Here is a 27,503-nt window from a genome sequence, read left to right as displayed (position 1 = left end):
AGTTTCCGGACTTCGGTCTGATGCAGTGGGCAAGGCCCAGTATTTGTTTATATGTTATTATATGGTATGTGGTAGTTTGGGGGATCTCACTAAGCTTCGTGCTTACAGTTTCAGTTTTGGTTTCAGGTACTTCCGCAAGTAAAGGGAAGAGCTCGGGATGATGGCATCGCACACACCACGGCTTGAGTTCTTGTCCTGGGAGTTGATTTAGCTTTTCATTGACATGATTTGATACAGTTTTCTTGTGATACTTTGTTATGGTTTTGATACATTGACGTGTGAGTTTTATTCTATTGTATTGATCTAATGATTTTAGTAATGATTAAACAAAAATTTTCGGGTCGTATTTTGGGATGTTACACCATTATGAAAGGACTTGGACTTAAGTAATTAGGTTTTACAATTAGATTGCATTAACTCTAATTTAAGGTTAATGGTATTATTGTTCAGTGCGGGTGGTTTCGGACTGTTAGACTAATATCTTTCGGGTTCAACAGACTAAGGTGAGTCTCCTCACCATACCAATGGATCGAAGGCACCAAGGCCGACCCATTTAGTTAGTTGTGTATGTGATATGTGGTATGTTGGTTGATTATGTGATATGCTAGTCTTCATTATGACATTGCATGGAAGACCTCGAGGGGAGCCTGTGGCACTTGCATGTAAGACCATGTGGGGGAGCCCATGGCTTTCTAGATAAAGACCATGGGGGAGCCCATGACACATAGATATAAGACCTTGGGGGAGCCCACGACATCCTTATATGTTATATGCATGACTTATGTGATTGATATGGACTATATGGTTATGTGGATGATGTGAAGTATGCTCTGGGGAACTCACTAAGCATTAGCTTACAGTTTTTTGTTGTTTCAGATACTTCAGGATCCAAGGGCAAGGAGTCGGCATGATGGCGAGACATGCACTCTCTGGCATTTTTTTTTGGGGACACTCTTATTTTATGGATAATGTATCTAATGTTTAGATTTGAAAACAATTGTGTTTGGAATTTTATAACTTATGGAAATGTATTTCGTTATTTAAAAATGAAAAAATTTAATTGATATTTAGGGAGATTACAAGTTGGTATCAGAGCCTTGGTTTGAGGGATTCGTACACACTCTCGGGTGTGTCAGAACTCAAACTGAGGAAATGGTAAAATTGTTTTCAAAAATCAAAGTCAAAACTTTTTAAAATCGAAAAAGGGAGAGTACAATGCGCGCAATCGACCGAGCTCAAGTAAGTGATTTCCCCAATATGTTAGCCATGTTGTATTGATATTTGGAATGTGATAGTCGTATGAATCTTGCTATGTGTATGCTTTCAAAATTGTATACGGTTAGGATCGTATAGCCTTAGAAGAATTGATTTGGCTTTATTTCCTATTCCTCAACTGGTTGTGGTTCTAGGGTAGAGTTTGTTATTGAAAAGTCTATTTGATCTTGTTTTGTGTATAATTTGCATGCATAAGACAACCTGTTATGATTGATTTGGGTTCTAGTTTGATGGGAGTGAGAAAATCTTAGGACAACCTAGGATTTGAGTTATGTGCTAGCTTGTGAGATATGTATTGTTTTGGAACAAATTAGAGTTATCAGATAGAGCCTTGGGGAAGGTACTGGTAGGTGTGGAAGGTAGTATTGGGCTCGTACTACTGAAAGCACATGACCTGTACCCGAACTAATGTTAGATCTGGAAGCTATAAAGAGGTTGGTATGTAAGGATCCCCTTTGAATATCTTGATCATTATTTCTTATGGTATTTCATATCAGTATGGTGGGGGTGCGACACGGAGTAGGGGGATTAGTATCCGGATCCGGATCGAGGTCAGGCTATGATGCTGAGCCCATTGACGAGAGGTTGCATGAGCTTATCGCAACCGAGGTTACAAGTGGCATTCTTTACGCTATCCCAGTGATTTTTGGGACCGTCAAGGTGGGGTTGATGGAGATCATGGAGGAGAAACTCATTTCCTTCCAAGCCGAGATTGATTCAGGTCAGATTGGGGCCCGAACTCCCTCGTTCTGGGAGTTCAAGGCGTGCGGAGTGCCTGAGTTCTTCGGGGTTTGAGACCCCATAGTTAGTCGATGCTGGGTGGCAGACATGGAGAATACCCAGTGCACGAGCTCTTGCCTCAATACAGAAAAAGTGGGGTTTGCTTCGTGTATGTTGAGGGACCGAGCCAGGGACTGGTGCGAGGAGGTGTCCCATTAGGTGGGATCAGTTGGAGTAGCAGATATGTCATGGGAGGAGTTTGTTAGGCATTTTGAGTTAGATTTTGCACCACCCATCGAGGTGCAACGGATTATGAGGGAATTCCATGAGTTACAGCAGACCAGTGAGATTGTGGTGGAGATCACCGCCAAGTTATGGGAGCGAGCACTATTGATCCCGTAGTATGCTACTATCACAAATAGCAAAATTAGTGTAAAGAGGGAGATTCGTGTACAAAAACTTCCTCTATGTAACCTTGCAATATCAAATTAGTGAAATTCAAACTACAATGTTATTTGAGTTCATACCTTCATACATTGAGAATCAAGTTAAACTAGCCTCATGCAAGCCCAAAACTTGATCCAATAGCTAAGCCCAATCCATTTTGGGTCTTGGTCCAAGAATTTTCGGCCCAACACCCTATATGACCGAAAACTCTTTCCTTGGGCCTTATTGGGCCGAACTTCTTTTGAACCTTCCATTGGACCAAAAACACTCTAATTGAGCCCAAATAAGCCCAAAAGCCATACATATTTTATTGGGCTGAAAACCCCTCCTTTTTGGGATTTCCTTTGGCCGAAAAGTCCTTTTATTTGACCCAATTACACCCCAAAACCCCTACAATCTTCGAAACCGCAAACCCTTATTGGAATTAGGGTGTTTTTGGCCACCCTAAAACAAAAAAACCCATTTAAGAAGCCAAGAGGGCTGAAAACGCTATAGGGTTCAGTAAAGGCTTAAGCAGAGAGAGAGAGAGAGAGAGAGAGAGAAAGAAAAAGAGAAAATAGTTTGCCACCTCATTTTTGTTCAACAAACAACAAGGTATTAACCATCATATTTCTAGGAAGGTATCCCATCAAACCTCAAAGACGTCAAACCCCCTCCCTCTCTCTCTCTCTCTCTCTCTCTCTCTCTTATATCCTCCCACACCCACACAAAATTTCTCACTCACTTCACTCTCAAACTTCTATCGTTTCTACCTCTAAAGTTTGTATGTGGGCGTGCCATCTTCAATAATTCTTCTTCAAAACTCATAAACTTGGTAAGTTCTTTATGAAACTCAAAGTGTTTTGTTACATAAGATCATTCCATTCACCCACCATTTTTGTGTGTATGACTCTCAGAATTCCATCCATTTTCGAGTGGTCTTCAAAACTACACAAAGCTAGGTCCAACAACTTCTTCTTCTTCTAACACTCAAAATTTTCAAGGTGTGCTTCATATCCCCATGTTTTTGTATTTTTCATGTTTTCGGGGGGAGAATACAAGTCAAGTTTCGTTTAACCGTTGGATAATTGCATGGACTTATGTGTTATGTGTTTAACCTTTAGGTAATTGCATGAGCATGGATTTTATCTTATGCATCTTCATAAAAATCATGAGAAATGTGTTTGTTAACATATATGTTGAATGAAAACTTGTGGATATGGGTTGCACACTCAAAAATGGCAAAAATATGAGTGTTGTGCTCAAACATGCTTAACTTTTGGACTTATACATTTTTATCACTTATACTTACACAAATATTTGCATATAATAAATTTCATGGTCATATATGTATTTTGTAGAAATCGTGACTTGCTAGAGTCACAACAAATTAGAATATTTTGTGTTACAAAACTCTCAAACTAATTTTTGGTGTATTAAACAAACTACAAAACTTGATATTTTGCTAAAGTTAATTTTATTAGTAAAATATTCTTAACTACGTTGTCACTATTTTTGGATGGCTTAAAAACTTGAGAAATTATGCTATATGACATGTTCAGTAAGGATTATTTTCAAAAAGTATTATAAAAAATCTAACTAAGATGATATACAAAACAGTTCATGACAGAAAAATAGGTGTGTCGTAAACTGGGTGTCATAAAAACTCTAAATGCATTAATAATAATCTGCGTGTCATAAAATCTGTAAAACGCGCGTCACAAACTGAATAATATGAAATCTGCCAATCGTGTGTCATAAAACATCTGTCACGAGTTTGCAATGGAAAGGTTATTACCTTAATCGATAAAGGGACTCGAAATTTGTGTAAATCCGTTAATGCTCTAATGAGACTCTTTCCTTCACCATACCTACCTAGTGTACACCGTAAGTGTTGTAGTTATAATCAGAGTCTCCTGGAGGGAGAGCAAGGTAATTATGTATAGATCTATACCGGGATTGACACCCCACACCTGAGTTGTTGGCTACATCTAAATGGGGCCAGCCTAGGGTGACAAATATCTTACCGAAATTGGCGCCTGAAGAACGTCACGATAGGCATGACAGTCACATCAAGCGTGGTTATAAAGACTCAACTAGTCTAGTATGCACACCACTATGACATTAGTAATACTAGGAGAGAACTTACACGAAACCTCATCATAAAACGAATACGATTCCACCAAGAAGAATCCCAATAATAAATGCTAATATACAACCATGATTCTTCCAGAAAGTCAACATCTTATCACTGTCTGACTCAACCTGTCGGTCACTGAGCCCCCTCCCACCCCCACCCCCCAAAGTAACAACACTATATTGCTCAAACATTCATCTGTGGCATACGACTAACAAACCAATAAATGGATCTCCATTAAACAACTATGAGCCCCACTTACAAGAGTAAAATCCACAATGGCCCACAACATTCCGCGACACCATCCAACCATTGGGATAAGAAGTTCACGGCTCCTCACCATTAATGCCCTCACCCCAACCACAAACATGAAGACTACCGACCTACATCCAATGGGCCTAAAGACGAACTAGCACCATCCCACTCAACACCTTGCCAAAAATATAGGAGTCATAGCATTAAGAAACATGAAAATATTTCACAGTCTACTGCCACCAATGCATAATTAAACGAACTATGATCGGACACTACTAGAAACAAGATAAACAACTGAATGCTCGTTCCAACTCGCAAGAACAACATTCCACACTCTCCAGGAGAAAACACGATGCTTCTTTAGTCGACTGTTTTCCTTCTTAATCGACACCTTACCCAAAAGGCGACGTACCAGCAAAACAAGTGAAACGACGAGCCTCAATGACTTTTAGAGACTTTTCTAACAACAATAAGAAGATCTCGCACCCTGATGAAGTTGGACAGATCCCCACCAATGCACAAGAGACCAATAAAACTTTCAATTTCAAATAGGACTCCAAAATTAACCAAAAATGTTGCCAAAACCCTGATCGATTCAATCCTAATACTAAGCCAGTCTCCGCAACCTGCCAAAACTGAACTTGCATAACTACGATTATACCTAAAGAAACTTAACAATATCACTCTGATATGCGAACTCTCGATAGCCAAGGATGACTGCCAACTCAAACCTACTAGGAATAGCCATTCCACAACCACACAGTTGGGAGTACGCATACACAAAGACCAAGATGCACACCTTATAGAACTGGACGAAGGGTCGACACATCAGTTGATCCCTTAGATTATGCAAGCTGAAGCCTTCGAATAATCGCAGCGAAGTAGCGAACTCTAGTCCAATCAAAAATTTCCCAACTCATCTAAAGATAACTAATCTATCTCATGGTATAACCATGTCCTTAGTATCTGATGCACAACTCGAGCAGTTCAATGTTTCTTTATTAAGATCCTTGGCACTTTTGAAAGAAACTTCTGACCATAAAAAGTTCCTTACCCATCAGCTTTCTACTACGAGGACATCACTCGCGTCCATACAGATATACACCTAACGACAATTTGGTATGCACCTACGATCTGACTGAATAATAAATTCTCTACATCCATGGATGACTCCTACGGATCCTCAATAAATGAATTGAGAAACTTCCTAACTACTAACGATTTGATGGTAACCCACTTTTTCTCTTGAATAGCAATAAACGCAAACCAAAATCTAGCATATGTGAATTGTAGATTCCTCTGACTCATTGTTGAAATCATAAAAATCAAATCGATCGATGATCCTACTAGCAGATTACCCAGTTCTCCCCACATAGGGTTCAAACCATCATCGATTGATGTCTACAACATCAAATCCTCTGACCGACTTCACCATGTACATACTTATCTTGACCCTCAAAATGCAAAACACAAAACAAGGCGATCCTTCGGCTAATAATAAGGAAAGTGTGAATCTCAAATGGAGAACTTGGAAACCTTCCCTAAAATTGTCAACTCAAACCTAGATAAATCGATCAGAATACCATTAGATTAATGAGGCGCCTTACAAACTAGACTTACACATAAAAAACCTTGAATTTGGAGAATTGATCCACAGCCTCATCCTCCTCTTGAAGCTTCAAGAATCCCTTATAAGTGCTCGAAACATAGCTTTGACGAACTCAACATATCTACAGAACACTCCTACCTAACACAGGAATAATTCGATATTTCATCGGATACACCCGACCTTCTCGAATCTGCGTTACATATTCCGCTTGCATAATAACTAATCATATATACAAATAAGTTACAAAAACTCTTCACTTGTAGTGATTAGTTATGTTAAAGTTGAAATCATAAGTACATATAACTAATCATATATACAAATAAGTTACAAAAACTCTTGATTTGTAGTGACTAATTAATTCTTAGTTAGAAAGACTTTGATTTGAAATGGGAGTTTCAAATGCATATGTTGCAAGGAAATTGACTTATATTATAATAGACTAGACGAAGATTTGCGCATTGCGCAAAATACAATAATATATTTGAAAATTTTAAAAATATATGTTTATATATATATATATATATATATATATATATATATATATATATATATATATATATATGAATGATGTTGTTCTTAGCTCTTATATAATAAGTTTTATAATATAAGTTGGTATAACCAATGTTTGTTTTGAATTATATGATAACGTAGACATCATTTAAAATTCAATAATCTCAACTGTCTCAATGACCTTTACATACAAGCTACTCATAAATAAAATTAAATACAATATATGGTTTACTGATATTAATAGTTGTTGTTATGATTAATTAATTTTAAAAAGTTTATTTGTTTAAAATTTTAATTTTTGTCATTGTAATTATTTAAACATCAAAAATTATTTTTGTTTTTAAGGTAATAATATAATTTATTTTATATAATGTTACTTTAACTATTGTTGTTGTAAGTTATTTGGAACATCCCAAAAATCATGTCCAAAAATTTCATTTTTCTAATTATTAAATAAACCATAGCTATTAAAATCATCTCATCAAAACATAAATAATAATATCCCATATCAAAACATCTGTCAAATATATCATAGTAAACATCCCAGGTTAAAAACATCATGGGGTGTGCAATGCAGTCATCCCGAGCTCTTCTCTTTGCAACTGGAAGTACCTAAAGCCAAAACTAAAAATCATACGAAGCTTAGTGAGTTTCCCATATTACCACATACCATACACATAACCACATATACTAGGCCCCCGCCCCTTCCTCGGGCCCTGCCCCGCATCAGACAGTGTCCGGCATCAGGCCCACCTGGCATCGAGCCCCGCTCGGTATGCATATATGTTTCTCCCAGGCCCCGCCTATCATTGGGCCCCTCCTTCTATACACATACAAATAATATCATATAATCATGCTAGCACACAAAGAATCATGCACAATACTATATGTTCCAGTCCTAATAAGGCCTCGCCTATCATGGGCCCCGTCCCTACTCTACTAATGATGAGATATGGAACCCCATCCACACTCAGCTAGTGATGAGATACAGGACCCCGCCCACACTCACCTTCTTACCAGGCACATACAAGTATCACATAGACAACAAGTATAACTAAACATGCATACATTTCTCAGGTACCACCCAACATTGAACCGTAGTTCGAAAATCTACATATAAGCATTACTCGTACCTCTCCTCGCATCAAACCGTAATCCAGAAACATACAAATACAAACACATGCAAGAATCACGAAGACATCAAGCATACTAACATTCCTCGGACACCGTCCAACATCGGCTAAAAATCCGGGAAACATATAAACCTACATCGGGCACCGTCCGTCATTGGACCCTAATTCAAAATACATACAGTCACACATACGGGCTGACATTGGTGCCTTCGACCCATTCAAACAGGAGGAAACTCACCACAAATGTCGGATGATAGTTGAAACGTCTCTGTCCGGAATCAACTCTACTCACTCCCTGAATCAAAACAACCCCTTAGATACCATTTCATGCTCATAAACCTTTAGGGTCAATTGTGGTCAAAGTCAAGTCTAGGTCAAGGTCAAATTCAATGCTCCAAGTTGACTTAACTCGTCGAGTTTACTCCTCAACTCACCGAGTTCCCATAATTCACCGAATCTTGAAAAATCACGATCCAGCTCATCGAGTTTTCCTCTAACTCACTGAGTTCCGTCGGGATACTTTAAATCAACTCGTCGATTTCCTCAATGAAATCATCAGTTTCTTCAGTCTGTTAACCATTCTTAATGAATTAAGCCATTTCTCTTGAATCCAACAGCTCCAATCCTCAGGTCCTTTCTATTAGGATGTCTAGAAGGGTAAAATTTTCAACTTTACCCTCAAGAACCATCTTCTAAGCTTAAAACTCAAACCTTAGTTTCTTTAAAGGTGGTCTTGATCCATTAAGCCCCTAAACTCCTACTATAACACACCAACATATAGATCTAATGTACTAAGGTGGACAAATCATGTAAAGTTTCCAACTTTACGTTCATGCATGCTAGAAACACCCTCAAATGTCCATTTCTGGCTTCACAATGGACATATTGCATGAATGGGATATGGAGGCCATTAAAGTTTGCAACTTTAAGCCTCAATAAGTCATATAGGGGTCATATCTACCACATTAACCCCTAGAAACCTCTTCTCTTCGTACCATTTGATCAAAGCCCCAGAACTCAAGCTAAAACTTCAATAAAAGAGATGTAGTAAGCTATATGCCAAGGTGACGACTTTATACCTAAAAGGTGCTGCTCTTGATTAAGGGTTTTTGGATCTAGAGTCACTCCTCCAAGCTAGGTGCTTCTCTCTTCAAGTCTCCTTCAAGAATCACCAACAAATACTCTTTATGAACTCACAACACTCAAAAATGGCCTTAGGGTTTCGAAATTTAGGGTTATGATAGTGGAGGATGGAAATTAGGCCAAAACCCTAGAGCTTAAGTTGTTTAAATAGGTTGAAAATCCCAGAAATTAGGGTTTCCCAAACCTCGTCCAACTCATCGAGTTGTGCCTTTGCAACTCGTCGAGTTGATTCACAAATACACGTCGAGTTCTCCTCCTTAGACTCGACGAGTTGGCCTGATTTCTTTTTCCTTATTTGCCTTCTAGATTCTGGGTGTTACATTATTTAAAATAACGTATTTGAAAACTCTTAATTTTTTTAATTTCATTTCAGAAATTGAACTTTATTAATTTTATTTGATGATTATTATAAGTTTCTTTGATTATAATTATTTCAAACAACAAACATTGTTTTTGTTTTCAAATATAACATTATAATTTTTTTTATATAATATTAATTTTAACCATTCTTATTGTAAGTTATTTTAAACTACTTATTTGAAAATTCCTAGTGATTATAAAAGATAGTTGATGGTTTTTTTTTGTTAATTTAGGATTATAATTTAAGTTTAACACTATAATTTATATTTTTTAACCATTTATAAAATAGTCTCTCGATGGTGTTCAAGTTTAACTGAAAATTTGATTTTAGTTAACTTTTTAACATTATATTGAAATTAATAATTTAACTAGTTTGCAATGGTATCTCCAATTATAACCCCTATGGGATGTAAAATATATCTCTTCTCACCATCCCTATAGTGTATGAGACAAATGTATGCATTTCGATTCGGGTCGTATTCTATGGTTACGATTCTACCATATATGTTAAAATCATAAATTATACAAAAAATTGTGACTTTAAAATGACATGCTTACATATGAAAACATATTTAAACTAATAACTTAATTATAATATGTTAAAAAGTTAAAGTCATAATTTTATAAATAGAAATAAAATATGATATTTCAATATTGTAGTTTAGTTAATTTATGATTAGAATTTAGTTTCTACATTAACTTAACATTTGTAACCAATTTATAATAATAATTAGAAAGAAATTGAAAATTTATGGAGGTTTCAAATGCATGTGGTGCAAATAAAAATGTCTCTTTTATAAGTATAGTAGGCGAATGTTCGAGCGTTGCGCAGAAGCACCTATATATTTGAAGTCTTTACAAATATATGTTTTTTTAATATAACAATAGCGTTGTTGTTAAATTAGATATAATAATTTTTATACTAAATTGATATAATATATTGATTATTATGAATTATATGATAATATATACATCTATTAAAACATCATAATCTCAATCGTTTGAATGACTTCTACCTGCGATTTATACATAAATAGAATTAAATATAATACTTGGTTTAATGTTATTTATAGTTGTTGTTATTATTAACTAATTTTTAAATTTTATTTTCTTAATGTTTTAATTTCTACCATTATAATTATTTAAAACATCTAACATTATTTTTTGATTTTAAAGATAACAATATAATCATTTATATAAAGTTATTTTTAACTATTGTTACTGTAAGTTATTTTAAGCTACTTATTTGGAAACCAGGACCGGTCCAGACGTTGGGCAACCGGGCGACCGCCCAGGGCCCACATCTCCAGGGGTCCAAAATTTATGGGTTATGTAGTTCGTATCTACAAAAAAATTATTACGTAAAATGTTTTTTAGGGACTAAAATCGGTTTAAACTTAAACTAGCTCAAAAGATAAATAATTTGACTTGCTTTTTATTGCTAATTGAACGCATTTATAGTGAAGAATAAATAATATTTTTTTGAATCTTTATTATATTTGTCTTTAAGGGGCCCTTTTTTTTCTTTTCGCCCCAGGTCTCATATACATTTGGATCGGCCCTGTTGGAAACATTTAACGATTATGAAAATGTATTTAGAAAATATTTCAGTTAAATTGATATTACAATTTAGTTTTTGCATTTATCACTATAATTTATCACTTTTAACTATTTACAAAATATTCTTTGGTTTTTTAAGTGGAATTGAAATTTATATTTAAGTTGACATTGTAATGCTCAAAAACACCTATATAGTTGAAGTCTTTACAAATATATATTTTTTTAAATATAACAAGAACTTTGTTGTTAAATTTAATATAATAATTTGTATACTGAATTGATATAATATATTGATTATTTTGAATTATACGATAATATATCTACATCTATTATAACTTCATAATCTCAATCATTTGAATAATTTCTACATGCGAGTTACACATGAATAATTATTTAAAACATCAAACATTATGGTTGAATGTTATTTGTAGTTGTTGTTATTGTTAACTAATTGTTTAAAATACATATGTTTAATGTTTTAATTTCTATCATTATAATTATTTAAAACATTAAACATTATTTTTTGATTTTAAAGGTAACAATAGAATCATTTATATAGAATTATTTTTAACTATTATTATTGAAAGTTGTTTTAAGCTACTTATTTGAAAACTTTTAACGATTATAAAAATATATTTAGAAAATATTTTAGTTAAATTGAGATTACAAATTAGTTTTTGCATTTATCACTACAACTTATCACTTTTAACTATTTACAAAATATTATTTGTTTTTTAAGTGGAACTGAAATTTATATTTAAGTTGATATTATAATGTTATATTTAAGTTAACAATTTCAGTATTTTGTCTAAACTGTTCAAAATTTGTAGCTTTAAACTAATAATAGCTTACATATAACAACATATTAAATCTAATAAATTAAGTATAATATGTTGAAAGTTAAAGACATAACATTATAAGTAGAAGTAAAAATATTATTTTAAAATTGAAATTTAGTTTATTTATTATTACACTTTATGTTTGATATTTATTTAACCTTATTAACCAACTTATAATCATTATTAGAAATACACTACTATTTATCACTTTTAACTATTTACAAAATATTCCTTGAGTTGTTTACGTTAAACTAAAATTAATATTCAAGTTGACTTTGTAATGTTATATTTAAATTAATAATTTAAGTATTTTGTACAAATTGTTCCTATATATATATATATATATATATATATATATATATATATATATATATATATATATATATATATATATATATATATATATACTTGTTAGTAAGTTTGAATTAATAATTCTTAAACTAATTTATTATAAAATACTCTATGTATTCTAAATAAATGATAAACATTATCAAAAATAAGTGTACGAAATTACTTTTGTAGCGAATTTATAAGTATTAAACAATAGATCTCATATTATTTAATTTAAAATCGCATTATAGTCGCTACTCGTGAAAATAAAAATAAACTAAATTTAGAATAGACATCTTTTATTTTTAATGAATTTTAAAACTACTTTTGATACATGTTTTATATTATTTTATTTAAACTTTTAATATTTTAAATTTATTTTAGACTATCTATTTTGACGAAAATGTAACTATTATAAAAAGTAATTTTTAACTAACTTTTTTTTTTTAATTAATTTGACATTTTGATTTAAATTTTTCATTTAAACTTTTTAACTGTTTAAAAAAAATAGGCTTTGAATATATTATAAAAATTATGTTTTAAATTTAATATCATATTTAGATTAACAAACTAAGTATATTATATTGAGAATAAAGAATTAATATTGAAATTTCAATAATATTGGATTTAATGTATTAATTAAAGAAGTTCAAAAGTTGGGGGTTTCAAATGAATGTGGTTGAAGAAAAATTGTCTCTTTTATAAGTATCTTGGCGTGTTGTGTAGAAACACCTATATAGTTGAAATCTTTACAAATAATTTTTTTTTTTTAAATATAGAAATACGTTGTTGTTAAATTTGATATAATAGTTCGTATACTAAATTGATATAATATATTGATTATTTTAATTTATATGATAATATATACATCTATTATAACTGAATAATCTCAATCGTTTGAATGACTTTTACCCGCGAGTTACACATGAATAAAATTAAATATAATATATGGTTTAATGTTATTTATAGTTGTTATTGTTAATTAATTTTTTAAAATTTATTCGCTTAATGTTTTAATTTATATCATTATAATTATTTAAAACATCAAAAATTATTTTTTGATTTTATAGGTAACAATATACTCATTTATATAGAGTTATTTTTAACTATTGTTATTGTAAGTTATTTTAAGCTACTTATTTGAAAACTTCTAATGATTATAAAAATATATCTTTAGGAAATATTTTAGTTAAATTGAGATTACAATTTAGTTTTTGCATTTATCACTTTTAAATATTTACAAAATATTCTTTGGTTTTTTAAGTGGAACTTAAATTTATATTTAAGTTGACATTGTAATGTTACATTTAAATTAACAATTTAAGTATTTTATCCAATGTTGTAAAAATCCCGATTAGGTCCTGATTAATCTCCAATTAATCCCTAGGCGCTACTCGACCGATTAGAGGGTGCCTAGCGATTAATCCATGCATACAAAATAACTGAAACAGTAAAACCCGATGAAATTTTAGCACTTTGAAGAAGTTATATCTCAATAGAAACTATTTAAGGTATGATTAGTGTTGTATTTATCATAGTAACCTATTTTGTTATGATATTAGTGGTATTTATGAAATTTTATATGATATTAGTCCTGTTTAATTTTTTAAAATCTAACAAATTAGCAATTAATGGTCCCCGATTAATCACCTGATTAATCTCCGCTTAGCCGATTAATCCCTTAACCCCAGTCCACCGATTAGCTAACGCCGGACGATTTTTACAACCTTGATTTTATCCAAACTGTTCAAAAGTTGTAGCTTTAAACTGATAATGGTTTATATAGAAGAACATATTAAATCTAATAAATTAAGTATAATATGATAAAATTTAAAGTCATAACTTTATAAGTAGAAGTAAAGATATTATTTTATAATTGAAATCTCCCTATACTAATAAAAGAGTAGTTCTTTTATCATGTGTCACCATATTAAACCTCTTAATTAATGTGTTGCCACTTATCAATCTATTAGTTCTCCATTTTAAATTTATTAGACCTCCTTATTAATGTGATGCTATTTGTAAATGTATTTATTATCTATTTTAAATTTTATATTATTGTTTTCATTAATTCACAAATAAAAATATCTAATATATATTAAACATTAATTTTACATATTTGTTGGAATCAACGATTACAATTTGACATAACTAATAAAAATATCTCTTAAATTAATAATTTATTTAAAATAACTAATTAAAAGTTTAATTAATTTTATAACCTTGGTTCCCACGGGTTATAAACTAGTTTAGTATATTTATGATTACACTTTAGGTTTGATATTTGTCTAATCTTATTAACCAACTTATAATCATTATTAGAAAGACACTATAATTAATCACTTTTAACTATTTACAAACTATTCTTGCGGTTGTTTAAGTTAAACTAAAAATTATATTTAAGTTGACAATGTAATGTTATATTGAAATTAATAATTTAAGTATTTTATACAAATTGTTCCAAAATCATATATTTAAAATGATAATGATTTACATCCAACAATATATTAAAACTAATAAATTAAGTATAATATGTTTAAAGTTAAAAAATATAACTTTGTAAGTAGAAGTAAATATATTATTTTAATATTGAAATTTAGTTTATATATGATTACACTTTAGGTTTGATATTTATTTAACCTTATTAACCAACTTATAATTATTATTAGAAACAAATTCAAAAGTCATGGGAATTTTAAATGAATGTGGTGAAAGGAAAAATGTTTCCTTTATAATATAATATGATATGACTAGGTGTAACCTCGCGTGTTGCGCAAAAATACATTTAAGTGGTTAAAATAATTATGGAAAAAAATAGAAACATATTGAAATTTACGTTTTTAGTCATGTTTTAGGCATTAACTGAATTATCAAATAACATAAAAATTCATCAACTTATATTTTGATAGTATCTAATATAGTCCATACCTTATAAACTTTACTTTTACTTTTATAATATCCAATATATATTATAAGTTTTTGTATAACATTAATATAATCTACTTTTCTTATGTCCGATAATATTTTTGGATAAAATAAAAAATAAGTTGTTTTGAATGAGCTATTAATAAACAATATTAAACTAATAAACTTTGTATGACACTATTTATATTACACTAAAACATCCAAGGTTTCATATATGAACTTTCAAATATTAAACATTGAAATTAAGAATGAAAGTCATACAGAATACATCATTATACATAAATGTCATCAAGAGTTTTAAAATAAGTCGATTAGTAAATATTATTTTTAATTGTAATTACATATTTTGCAATGCGTACGTTTGACTTTATGTTGGTGCGCCGAGAATCCTCTTCCTTAATTTGTACCTAAAAATTTAAGGTGAATAGGAATATAAAGTAAATATTACTAAGCATTAATATAAATAGGGTTTTTATCATAGAGACCCATCTAACTTTTACATTAGGTTTTAAAAGACCAATATTGTTTTCTTCGTTTTTTATGGACCCTCAAACTCGAAAATTACCTCTCTCATACCCTTATTGATTTCTTAATTTATTTAGTCGGTAAAAAAGGTGATGTAGCCGTTGAGTTAGGTGGTCAATTATTTATTGTGCCAACTGTGTTATTCCAGAGTGGAAAAACTTGTAAATAATCTTAATTGATTTTCCTTAGTCATCTTATAAGAAGAGGAATGGAGATTTGAACTAGGGTTTTTAACCATCATAGCCACTATTAAGATTACATTATTGTTGTCGAAGGTATTATACTCTTTAAAGATTGTTTCACTGTTGCATGGCTGAGAACGATAACGAAGTTGTATATCTGAGAGTTTATCTACACTACAATGGTGTATTTGTTCGACATCTTTCTGAGTATGTTGGTGGGAATAACTTCCTCTTCACTGATGTTGATTGAGTATGTATAGATGTAAGGAACTTTTTTTATTTTATTCATAGAGTTATCGAGGAAGAGTTTCAAAATGTTTACTTCTGCTTACCTAACATCCCTTTATATAGAGGGATTCGTCCCATTGTAGATGATTTGGATTTTGCCCAGTTTATAGATAGCGGGTATGAATACGAGGAAATTTCAGTTTATGTTGATCATAATGTGAATGGATCGGATGAATGGTGGGATGATGACATGAATCTGGTTGTTAGCGAAGATAATGAAAGTGGACTTGAAGATGATGGTGTACCTAGAAAAGAAGAAAACACTGCCCCTAATGATGAAACCCATCCCAATGTAGGTATTGAAGATGAAGTAATTAACATTGACAAAATACCTTTAAACAAGACAACTGGGGATGAGTTTCTTAGTATGTTATGTCCTCCAGAAGGTGATACTGGTGACAATGAAGTTGAAGAAGAAGATGTTGAGATCCATTCCATTTTCAACCCTGATATGTAATGGAAGAGGCAAGTACCTGTTCTTGGGATGAAATTTGAAAGTCCAAAGCAGCTGAAAAATATGTTATGTAACTATATTGTGGAAAATGGATACCAACTATTCTTCAAGAAGAATGACAGTAAAAGGTTGTTGGTGGTGTGTTGCAAAGGAGCTTGCCCATTCAGGTTATGGGCTACATGGATGAGGCAGGAGGTGTTATTTCAAATAAAGTCATTGAAGATGGAGCATAATTGTGCTAGAAACTATAAACTAGGATCAATTGTCACATACTCTTGGATAGGAGAGAATTATACAAAGGAAATTTTGCATAGACAAAAGTTAACAATTAGACAATTGAGATTGGAGGTCATCAAGAAGTTTTGAATACATGTTAGTTTAAATCAATGTAGAAGAGCAGAGACACATGCCATGAATCTTATTGAGGGGAATCTTATTGAGCATTATGCAAAATTATGGTCATATGGGGAGGGACTTAGAAGAAGTAATCCAGGTTCAACAGTCAAAATGGATGTCCAATCCATGCCTAATGGTTTGACTTACTTCAGTAAGTTCTATGTATGTTTTGCTAATGTCAAATCTGGTTGGTTAGAAGGTTGTAGAAAGGTGTTAGGTATAGATGGATGTTTCTTTAAGGGTGTATGCAATAGGGAATTATTTTGTGTTGTGGGTAGAGATGCTAACAACCACATATTTCCAGTTGCATGGGCAATAATGTGTGTTGAGAATAAGGAAAATTGGATGTGGGTTATGGAGTTGCTCATAGATGATCTTGAACTAGGTATGGGCATCGGGTTTACCTTAATGTCTGACCAACACAAGGGTCTTATGGAGGCAGTTAAGGATGTGCTTCCTTGTGTTGAGCATCGACAATGTGCAAGGCATATTGTTGTAAATTTTAAGAAGAGGTTTGCAGGGGCTATTTTTAAGAACCTTTTTTTGGAAGCCTTGCAATGCAACAACACCACAATCTTTCAATGAATTCATGCAAAAAAATGAAAGATTAAGTTTGGAAGCGCATAAGTACTTGATGAAGGAGGAACCAAAGACCTGGTCAATAGCATTTTATAAGGTAGGGAGGGCATGTGTTGTAGTGAAGAATGGTATTTCTGAGAGCTTCAATGCAGTAATTGTTGAGGCCAGAAGGAAACTAATAATCATTATGTTGGAGGAGTTGAGGTTATATATCATGGAGAGGATGTTTAACTTGAAACACAAGAAATGGACAAAGGATGTAAGTCCTGCAATAAGGCAGTTACTAAATGGTTTAAAGATTAAATCTATGTACTGGCAAGTGCTCCCAAGTGGACTAAACAAGTTAGAGACAAGAAATGAAGGTCAAGCTTATGAAGTGGATCTTGAAAACAAGACTTGTTCTTGTAGGTTATGGCAACTAAATGGATATAGGTGTGCCTATTAAGTTGCTACAATCTTATTTCTGAATAGGGATGTGGACACCTATGTGGATCTTATTTTCTGCAGATCAAACTACAATAAAGCATACTTGAATAATATATTGCCTATGAATGGTAGTAACATGTGGCAAGAGATATCATTTATCCCACACTTACCTCCCCAAAGAAGAAGGATGTCTGGAAGACCTGCAACAAAAAGGAAGAGAGATGTGACAGATAAAATGGGGAAGCATAAGGTACCAAAGAAAGGTAAACACATTGTGTGCAATGCTTGTCATATGCTTGGCCACAACAAGGTGACTTGCCCCACAACAAATAAGTCAGTTAAGCTCAATGTGAAAAGACCAAAGATAACCAAGACTACACAGGTATATTGAAATGATGTTGTCATTTTAGCAAAGTAAATTTGAAAATCTTAAATATTGACATGGTACCTTGTACATGAATCTATAGTTGAAGGGTCAGTGTGTGACAACTGTTAAATTAAGTCAACGATCATCACCTGTAAACGTGATGAACACTAGATGTAATGGGCTTAATTTGTAATAAAATAAAATAATAAAAATATGATATCCATTCTATATTTGTAATATTTTCTTTTTTCAAATATTATAAATGATTTTAAATCTGTTAACATATTTTTATGAAGTTATCATGGAAATATATATATATATATATATATATATATATATATATATATATATATATATATATATATATATATATATATATATATATATATAAAGTGAAACAATACGTAAAGGAAATATATATGAATGATTAAATAAAACGTGTGTATGTCTATAAATAAATTGTAGCAATAATAATAATATCCTTCATATTCTTACTCATGGAGTTAAGCCTCATAATCATAGACTAATAATAAATAAATATAAGATAATGCATGCACACTAAAGATAATAGTTGATACATGGCGGCCGAGCAAAATGGTACGTATATGCAAATCTCTAATGAGATTAATTAATTATTATATTTGTATATAATATTTAGTTTGATAAATATTATAAAAATAAAATAAAATAAAAAGAATACGTTGTCACTTTATATACACATTAATAGGACATATATTTTGTGTGTGTATATAACGTACAAGTCTATGGAAATTATGGTGGGTAGATTGCATATTATGCAATACCCACTCAATTTTGAGTTTTTGATTAAAAAAATGTTTTTGAAAAACTTATTTAGCCAATGGGTATACTTTTCAAACTATTTACCAAACAAGGTGATTTTTCCATTTAATAAAAAAATAACCCTGCCCTAAACCACAGAAGCTACAACCGGGAAGAAATTACCAACTACACACGACGCCATCTCTCATTCGTCTCTTCGGTTGCACCTCCATCGCCGGCCACAGCTCCAACCGGTCACCATTCAACTTTTGGTCATACCAGACTCCACCTCCGTCAATTCCCAGCATGCGATTCCATCTCTCGTTCAAAATTGAACCTCACATCATGTTCGAATTTGAACACCATCTTTGAGTTTTGAATGGAATAGGTGTTGGTTATATCAAGAAGATGATCCTGATTTCGAATTTTGATGTAGAAGTTTTCTTAGGTTAGATTGCTTTTGTTAGATTTCTGAGAATTCTAATTTTTGAATTATGTTTACTGATTTCTGAGAATCGAATAAAATTGGGATTGATTTTTTATTGCTTTGAATACAGCAGAGGTGTCGATTAAATTTAAGAAAACATGAAATTTGTATTAGTTTATATGTACATAGCTCTATATCAGCATTGTAATTTCTCTCTAATACCAAATTGATGTTTGGGATGGCTGTTGTCACTCAAGATCACGGAAGACTTTCTCTAAGAAGATTAGGACTTGCGAGCATATCAATCATCATCACGATTCACAAATGTTTGCAATTGGTCCCGTGGAGGAATGTCTCCACCTTAATGGTCGACCGTTTTGGTTCATTGAGTGGTGTTGTTCTTGCTTTACGTATTGCAAGCCATCTCATAGTTTCATAGACGTTTTTGCCCTTGGCTCTACCTCTTGTTTTGCTGGTGCAAGGAAACATATTCCTTTATATTAGTGATTACTTTTGTTAACTGTCATTAACAAACGTCTAGCCAGGTAACAAAGGTTGTGTTAAAGAAAGTTATTGGTTATTTGATTTACACTATTGGGTCAGCATTTATGGTTGTTTCCTGATGCTTATATGGTATTCATGGTCACCGTGACCTTATTTTGAGCAACAATCATAAAGAATTCTTATGTAATTTAGTAAATAAGTAAATGTATACAAAGCCTTTAATTAGCAAAAAAAAAAAAAAATGTGAAAGTAAACATTGTATCAAGTATGTAATGGTCATTTTTGTTTTCTGTATTATGTTTTCAAGCCTTCTTCCAGTTTGTTGGACTTTTTTGCCCTTGTTTCTACCTTTGGTTGGCTGCAACTTTTGATTATTAGTTGCTGCTCATTTTGGTGTTTGCTCTGCTTCTTTCATCTATAATTTTGCTTCTTTTGGATGTGTGGTGCTCCTGTTAGGATGTAGATCAACATTCTTTTTCCAATTATAACTATGTATTTAATATGATTGCAGGGAAATATTAATTGTTTTCTAAGTTATTGTATATTTTGGTGCCAAAAGATGCATCACGAACTGTTGACCAAATTGTAAAAAAATTGATAAACATTTATAGCAAAAACTAACAAACAAAAACCCAATAAATTTATATTAAAAAAAAAAACAATAACTACGGTATTTGTGTGTTATGAATATTGCCTTTTTTGGTTGAAAGAAATAAAAGAAACATGGCACCTTTTTAAAAAAAAAAAAATGTCTAATATATATTAAAAATTATTTTTATGTATTTATTTGAATCAACGATTATAATTTCGCATAACTAAAAAAATATCTCTTAAATTAATAATTTATTTAAAATAACTGATTAATAATTTTGGATTTTTACTATAAAAATTTAATTAATTTTATAGCAGTGGTTCCACGGGTTATAAACTAGTGGTAGTATAAATATAAGCAGTTTCTTTACGTTTTCATGATACAAAGTACAGTTGATTTTCTTACAAAACATTCCCACCTTGAAGTTCAACCCTTTCTAGTCTTGGCCATCTTTCTATCAACATCTATTATTACATAAACCACGCTACATGGTAAGTTTCATGGTCCCATTTTAAATTTTTTATCATTTTTCGGGGAAGGATACAAATTTTTATATTATTTATTTATATAAATCATAAATTGTTTATATTGCTTATAATTTAGTTACATAATCGTTATAACAATTTACCATCAAAACAGTAGTTTACATATATAAAATTTAGTAAACACCGTCGTTATGATGCCCACATAATATAAAATTATATTACGAATTGTCGTTACTATGTTCATATGATATAAAACTATATTATGCATTTCCGTTATTATGCCCACATAATATAAAATTATATTATGCATTGTCGTTAATCTATGAATAAATTATTACACATTGTTGTTATGCTCCCTATTTAAAGTTTTACAAAATTATTTAATGGTATATTCATAAAAATATTTTTATAATTATATAACATAAACTGATAAACATAAACATGTAAAATTATAAGACTACAACTTTTAGTGCTACTCATTCAAGGAAAAAACATTATAAATGGTCCCTGTGTTTTTTCAAAATCTGAAGTTTAGTCCTCGTGGTTTAAAAATATCATAGATGGTCCCTGTGCTATCAAAACTTTTGATGTTTGGTCCTTAAGCATCACTCCGTTAAATTGTGTCCTTTAACTAAAGGGTGTTTTCGTCATTTTACCACCACAGAGCCATTTATGAAGTTGTGCCTTATTTAGCATATATAAAGGTCCCACCCCTCTCTCTATATATATCTTTCTCAAAAAGTCAAACCCCCACCTACTTCTTCTTTTTCCTCGGTTGAGATCCGATAACCACACAACACCTACACCCAAATGCCCAATTAAAAGGAGACCCAAATCAAATCCATACTTATGGTTCTTGATTTATAACAAAAATCCCACAAAACCAAATTTGTCTATAGCTTGACTGAGTTGTTCATTATGTTTCTTTTTTTCCTTAAACCTCTGAATCTTTTAGGTTACACTATCTGTTGGTTTTACTTTTCTGACCTGCCTTTTTTTTTACTCCTATCTCAGGCCCAATAAACATGTATATGGACTACTAATGTCCACTAAACATGTAAATTAATTTCATGCCAAATAAAGGTAATAATGACGTAATTTATCCGTTGTTTGTTATGTTGGTTGTATAAGCTTCGTTGGTTACCAAATTGACATGAAAAACCCACTTTTTGTATAAAAAAAAAGACATTTTTGGTCTTAAAACCGAAAATTTACAATTTGGATATATTTTTGGTAAAAATAACATTTTAGGCCCTTTTTAAGAACAAAACTTGCATTTGAGGCTAGTTTTAGTAAAAATAATATTTTTAATTCCCTTTTGTCAAAAATATCATTTTTGGCTTGATTTTTATGAAAATGCACATTTTTGTCCCATTTGTAAATAATTTTATCTTTTTGGATCAAGTGCTAACAAATTCACATTTTTAGTTTTTCTTAGCAAAAATTTACATTTTTGGCACAACTATGTTGAAAATGACACAAAAGCCCAAAATTTACAATTTTGGCCCAAGGGCGTGAGAAGCCTAAATAAAGCCTAATTGTGATTGTTTTTGCATTTTTAATCCTTATAGGGTCCCAAATGCCATAAATATCCACATTTAGCAAAAATAATCCTTTTTGAACCCCTAAAACCATGAATTACATAAAATACCCCATTTTTGGTTATTTTGTCACTTACGGCCCACTAAGACCCATGATGATATGGTGGGATATTTTAGGCCCAATAAGGTCCATGAGAAGTCTTATGACCCAAAATGCTATTATTTAATGTATATGGGCCTATTTATGGTCCAAATAAGGTTCATCAACCCAAAATAGTCAAATTAAGAGCTTACTGGCCCATTAGGCCCAACCTGAGGATCCTGGTCCATTCTGATTTAAACCAGGTTATTAAGGTTTAAAACCCATAGTTGAGTCTATGAGATGTATTAAATTAGGTTTGGACTTCACTCATGAGTTTTGATTCAATTGGATGTTTTTGATCAAACATAGAATATGATATCTACTTAGATTACAAGTCTTACAAGAGTTGATGGTTACATGAAAACATAATTTCCTAACTAAAAATACTAGTTGTGATACACCTTATATTAAAACTTGAGACTGATAGACATGCCACCGATAAGTAGATAACAAAATCAATGATGTAGATGATTCCCATGGTTGGAGTGTCAAAAGTATGATGGTTTCATTGAAATTGTAAGGAGAAGGGGTTCCGATTGTAATTCCAAGATTAAGTTGATTTACTTGAAAAGACACTCAGCTTGAGCGAATTCGTCGGGGACATGAAATCTATTCTGGTTATTGAAGGCAATTAGAGTCTTAATTGAGGCTAGTTTTATTTGCTAGCCACCGTATTACATTCGATCTAATACAGATAAAAAGAATGGATTTGAAGTTTTATCTAACTTGGAAGAGATTACCATATATATATATATATATATATATATATATATATATATATATATATATATATATATATATATATATATATATATATTATCAAGAAGAATTTTTTACATGATTTAATTTAAAACTCAAATGATGCAATCGAGTTGTGGGGGATAAATTATATATATATATATATATATATATATATATATATATATATATTCTATTATTCTTTATATAGGCACCACAGCTCGTAAACCCCATATCTATCCCACATTCTTCACTAGGAAACACTATCATTGTTACTATCTACAACCCAACACTATCTCTACATCAGCCACCATACACCACCTAATCACAATTTCACATCACATCATCACATTCTCGACACAATCACCATCATATTCACATCTGTTAACCTGAATTTAGTGGCGGGAACCCATAGGGGATAAAAAGTGTGAGAGACTGTTCATCAAATTTTCTTTCTCACAACACTTGTTGATTGATTAAAGAGAAATGAATCTCTTATTATTATTTTTTTATTATTATTTTTTTGAAGTTGCAAGTATATATAAAAGGATATTAACACAAAACAGTACATGCATACTACCTAACTTAATTATACCATGAAGGCTTCATACATGTCAAATCCTCAAAATGGACCGACTATGTAGGGTAAAACTGATAAAAGCCATTTATAACAAAACTATCTTAAATATTAAGCATTAATGCACATAAAGCTGGACTTAGGGTAAAAACGTTAATACTTACCAAACTTAAGGGCTTATATATTAATATCCCAAAAACTATCGAATGACCAAACCATTTTCTATATGGGGATAGGTTGAAATAGTTGTAAGATGAAGGACTTGTACTGCCAAAACTAAACGTGTTGCTTAACTGTGGCAATAAAAGCTTGTCAACACCGTCGTCTTGTCGCAAAAATATAATCTACAAACCCTAACTCTCCACTGGTTCTGCTCTGAAGATCGCGATACGGCGGAGCTCCGTTTTCTTAGTATGTCGTCTTCTATCCTTTTTTATATCTATTGAAGCTATTCATTTCTTTTGTTTATTAATATTTATTTAATTTGTAATTCTTCTAAATCCTGTATATGATTTGTATGTTTGATACGCGGTATCGTAGAGATGGCAAAAGAAGATGCAATTGGTGGAGAAGGAACCTCCAATGGGATAGTTACCGATGTACCTGTCACAGTCCAAGAAGTGAGCGAACACGTTGATGAATTGACGTTAGCGGATTCTTCAGGTAATTAAATTTCATTTCTATATTGTTGTTTGTCACGTAGATGACATGTTTAGAGTTTTTGATGCCTAGTATTTCTCCATCACCAAATTGATGCTTCTATGAAAACTGGAGTCTACCTCAATTTAGACGAGAAAGGATTGCTTATCGAATTGAAATTGACATGATTGAATTGGTTTGATCTGAAAACATCACTAATGTGTTATATAACAGAATAATATTGTGTGATTTGAACAAATTTTGGATTATAGAATAGTAATGAACATCGATTTCACTTTCATTTTTCATAACATGTCTCGTGTCTTCCTGCTCACTGAACTCGCATAACTCAGAAACTGGTGTACAAGAAGCTGCAAAAAAGAAGAAGAAGAAGAACAAAAGCAAGTAAGATTTATCATAATAAATTAATAATACCTATATGGCTATATATGAACCAAGTTTTATTACAATGCCATCAAATTCTTCAGTATTCTTAATTATTATAATCTGTTACCTCAGGAAGAAGAAAGAAACAAAGGAGCAAACCGATCCTCCTACTATTCCAATTGCAGAACTTTTCCCTCAGGGAAACTTTCCAGAGGGTGAAATACAGCAATATAAAGATGAGTAAGTCCCCATTATGTACATATGTATGTATGTATGTATGTATGTATGTAGACATTGACTTTGTTGCTTACTCAGCAACTTATGGAGGACTACATCTGAGGAGAAGAGGGATTTGGAGAGATTAGAAAAGCCCATGTATGACTCAATTCGACAAGCAGCAGAAGTTCATCGACAGGTTTTATATTTGCTATTTGAATTATATTCTGACTTTGAGAGTATGGAATATTTAATAATATATGGCAATTTTTTAATCTGTTTACAGGTTAGGAAATATGTTAGGAGCATTATAAAACCTGGAATGTTAATGGTTGATCTCTGTGAAACCTTGGAGAATACTGTTCGTAAGTTAATACAAGAAAATGGTCTACAAGCTGGTATTGCTTTTCCTACAGGGTGCTCATTGAACTGGTAAATTTCAAATAATTTTATCATTTTCTTTTTATTTTCTTTTATTTATTTATTACTTTCCAATAGTAAACATATTTTACCATATCAGGGTTGCAGCCCACTGGACCCCAAACTCTGGAGATAAAACTGTTCTTCAGTATGATGATGTCATGAAATTGGATTTTGGAACTCATATTAATGGTCAGAATTAGAAATCAGAATATCCACTTTATTTTTTTTAAAAACTTTTATTATATTCTTTTGTAAAACATTTCAGGACACATAGTCGACTGTGCATTCACAGTTGCATTCAATCCAATGTTCGATCCTTTACTTGAAGCCTCTCGTGAAGCCACATATACTGGTATCAAGGTCAGCAAAGCAAACGAAATTTATTTTCGAAGTTAAAACGTGATGGAGGGGCATTTTAGGTATTTTACAAAGTTTGAGTTTGTGTAAATACAGGAAGCAGGGATCGATGTCCGTCTATGTGATATAGGTGCCGCAATCCAAGAGGTGATGGAATCTTACGAGGTAGAGATTAATGGAAAAGTCTTCCAAGGTATAATAATCAACTTTAAAAGACAAAAATGCCCTTATTATATCTTTCTTTACGAAGTCTATATAAGTCCCTTTTTGTTGTTTGTTATGCAGTGAAAAGCATCCGGAATTTGAATGGTCACAGCATTGGGCCTTACCAAATTCACGCGGGAAAATCCGTTCCAATTGTGAAAGGCGGAGAGCAGACAAAAATGGAAGAAGGGGAATTTTATGCGATTGAAACTTTTGGATCCACTGGTAAAACTAAAACCTTTTTTTTTTTTTTTTTTTTTTTAAATTCAATAAATGATAATAAGAGTAAAAATATATTTGTGTTTATTAGGTAAGGGTTACGTGAGAGAAGATTTGGAGTGCAGCCATTACATGAAAAACTTTGATGTTGGACATGTTCCATTACGTTTGCCAAGAGCAAAACAGCTTCTCGCAACAATTGATAAGAACTTCTCAACATTAGCTTTTTGTAGGAGATATTTAGATCGATTAGGAGAGACTAAATATCTAATGGCTCTCAAGAACTTGTGTGATGCTGGTGTTATTCAGGTATATCAAATAGTAATTTTTTTTTTTTTTCAATTTTCAACGTTATATATTTGGCTTTATTTATTTTTTTTAAAATAATTTTTGAATGGATATATGCAGCCTTACCCACCATTGTGTGACAATAAGGGTAGTTACGTGTCACAGTTTGAGCACACAATTTTACTACGTCCCACGTGTAAGGAGGTCATCTCGAAAGGCACTGATTACTAACCTTTTTTCAATGGGAATGTAACATATACATAATATCGGTTTGAATGTTTTTTGTTATTTCTTGAGAAATATAAACTTTGTCTTGTTGATTGTGTCTTTGGATGATGTGGAAACATAATTGATTCTTAAATTAAAACGTTGCCTATATACGAGATACGAAGTTAATGACTTAAACGATGTAATGAACATATATGTAAATTAAATAATTTTTTCAATTTGATAGTTATAAATTAAGCAAAAGAGCGGAAATAGATGTAAACGTTGCCTCGGAGACATGATAGTTTGTGTTTGTAGTAATGATAAATATATGAGGA

At 31.7% G+C, this 27,503-nt stretch overlaps 1 protein-coding gene across 1 annotated transcript; it reads left to right on the top strand.

Moving 5' to 3' along the window:
• Positions 1-24,491: 24,491 nt before the first annotated feature.
• LOC144997572 (methionine aminopeptidase 2B-like) lies at positions 24,492-27,285 on the top strand. Its single transcript, XM_078957464.1, has 12 exons — positions 24,492-24,636; positions 24,766-24,888; positions 25,218-25,269; positions 25,384-25,491; positions 25,567-25,666; positions 25,754-25,899; positions 25,988-26,079; positions 26,156-26,250; positions 26,344-26,440; positions 26,533-26,676; positions 26,762-26,979; positions 27,079-27,285. Exons 2-12 carry the CDS (start codon positions 24,768-24,770, stop codon positions 27,187-27,189), a joined length of 1,284 nt encoding a protein of 427 aa, XP_078813590.1. The 5' UTR covers positions 24,492-24,636; positions 24,766-24,767; the 3' UTR covers positions 27,190-27,285.
• The last annotated feature ends 218 nt before the right edge of the window (positions 27,286-27,503 follow it).

Source organism: Lactuca saligna, chromosome 5, assembly GCF_052625555.1.
Source record: "Lactuca saligna cultivar CGN05327 chromosome 5, ASM5262555v1, whole genome shotgun sequence".
NCBI lineage: Eukaryota > Viridiplantae > Streptophyta > Magnoliopsida > Asterales > Asteraceae > Lactuca > Lactuca saligna.
Note: the sequence above shows the minus strand (reverse complement) of the source record. Positions and strands in the feature narration are given on the sequence as shown.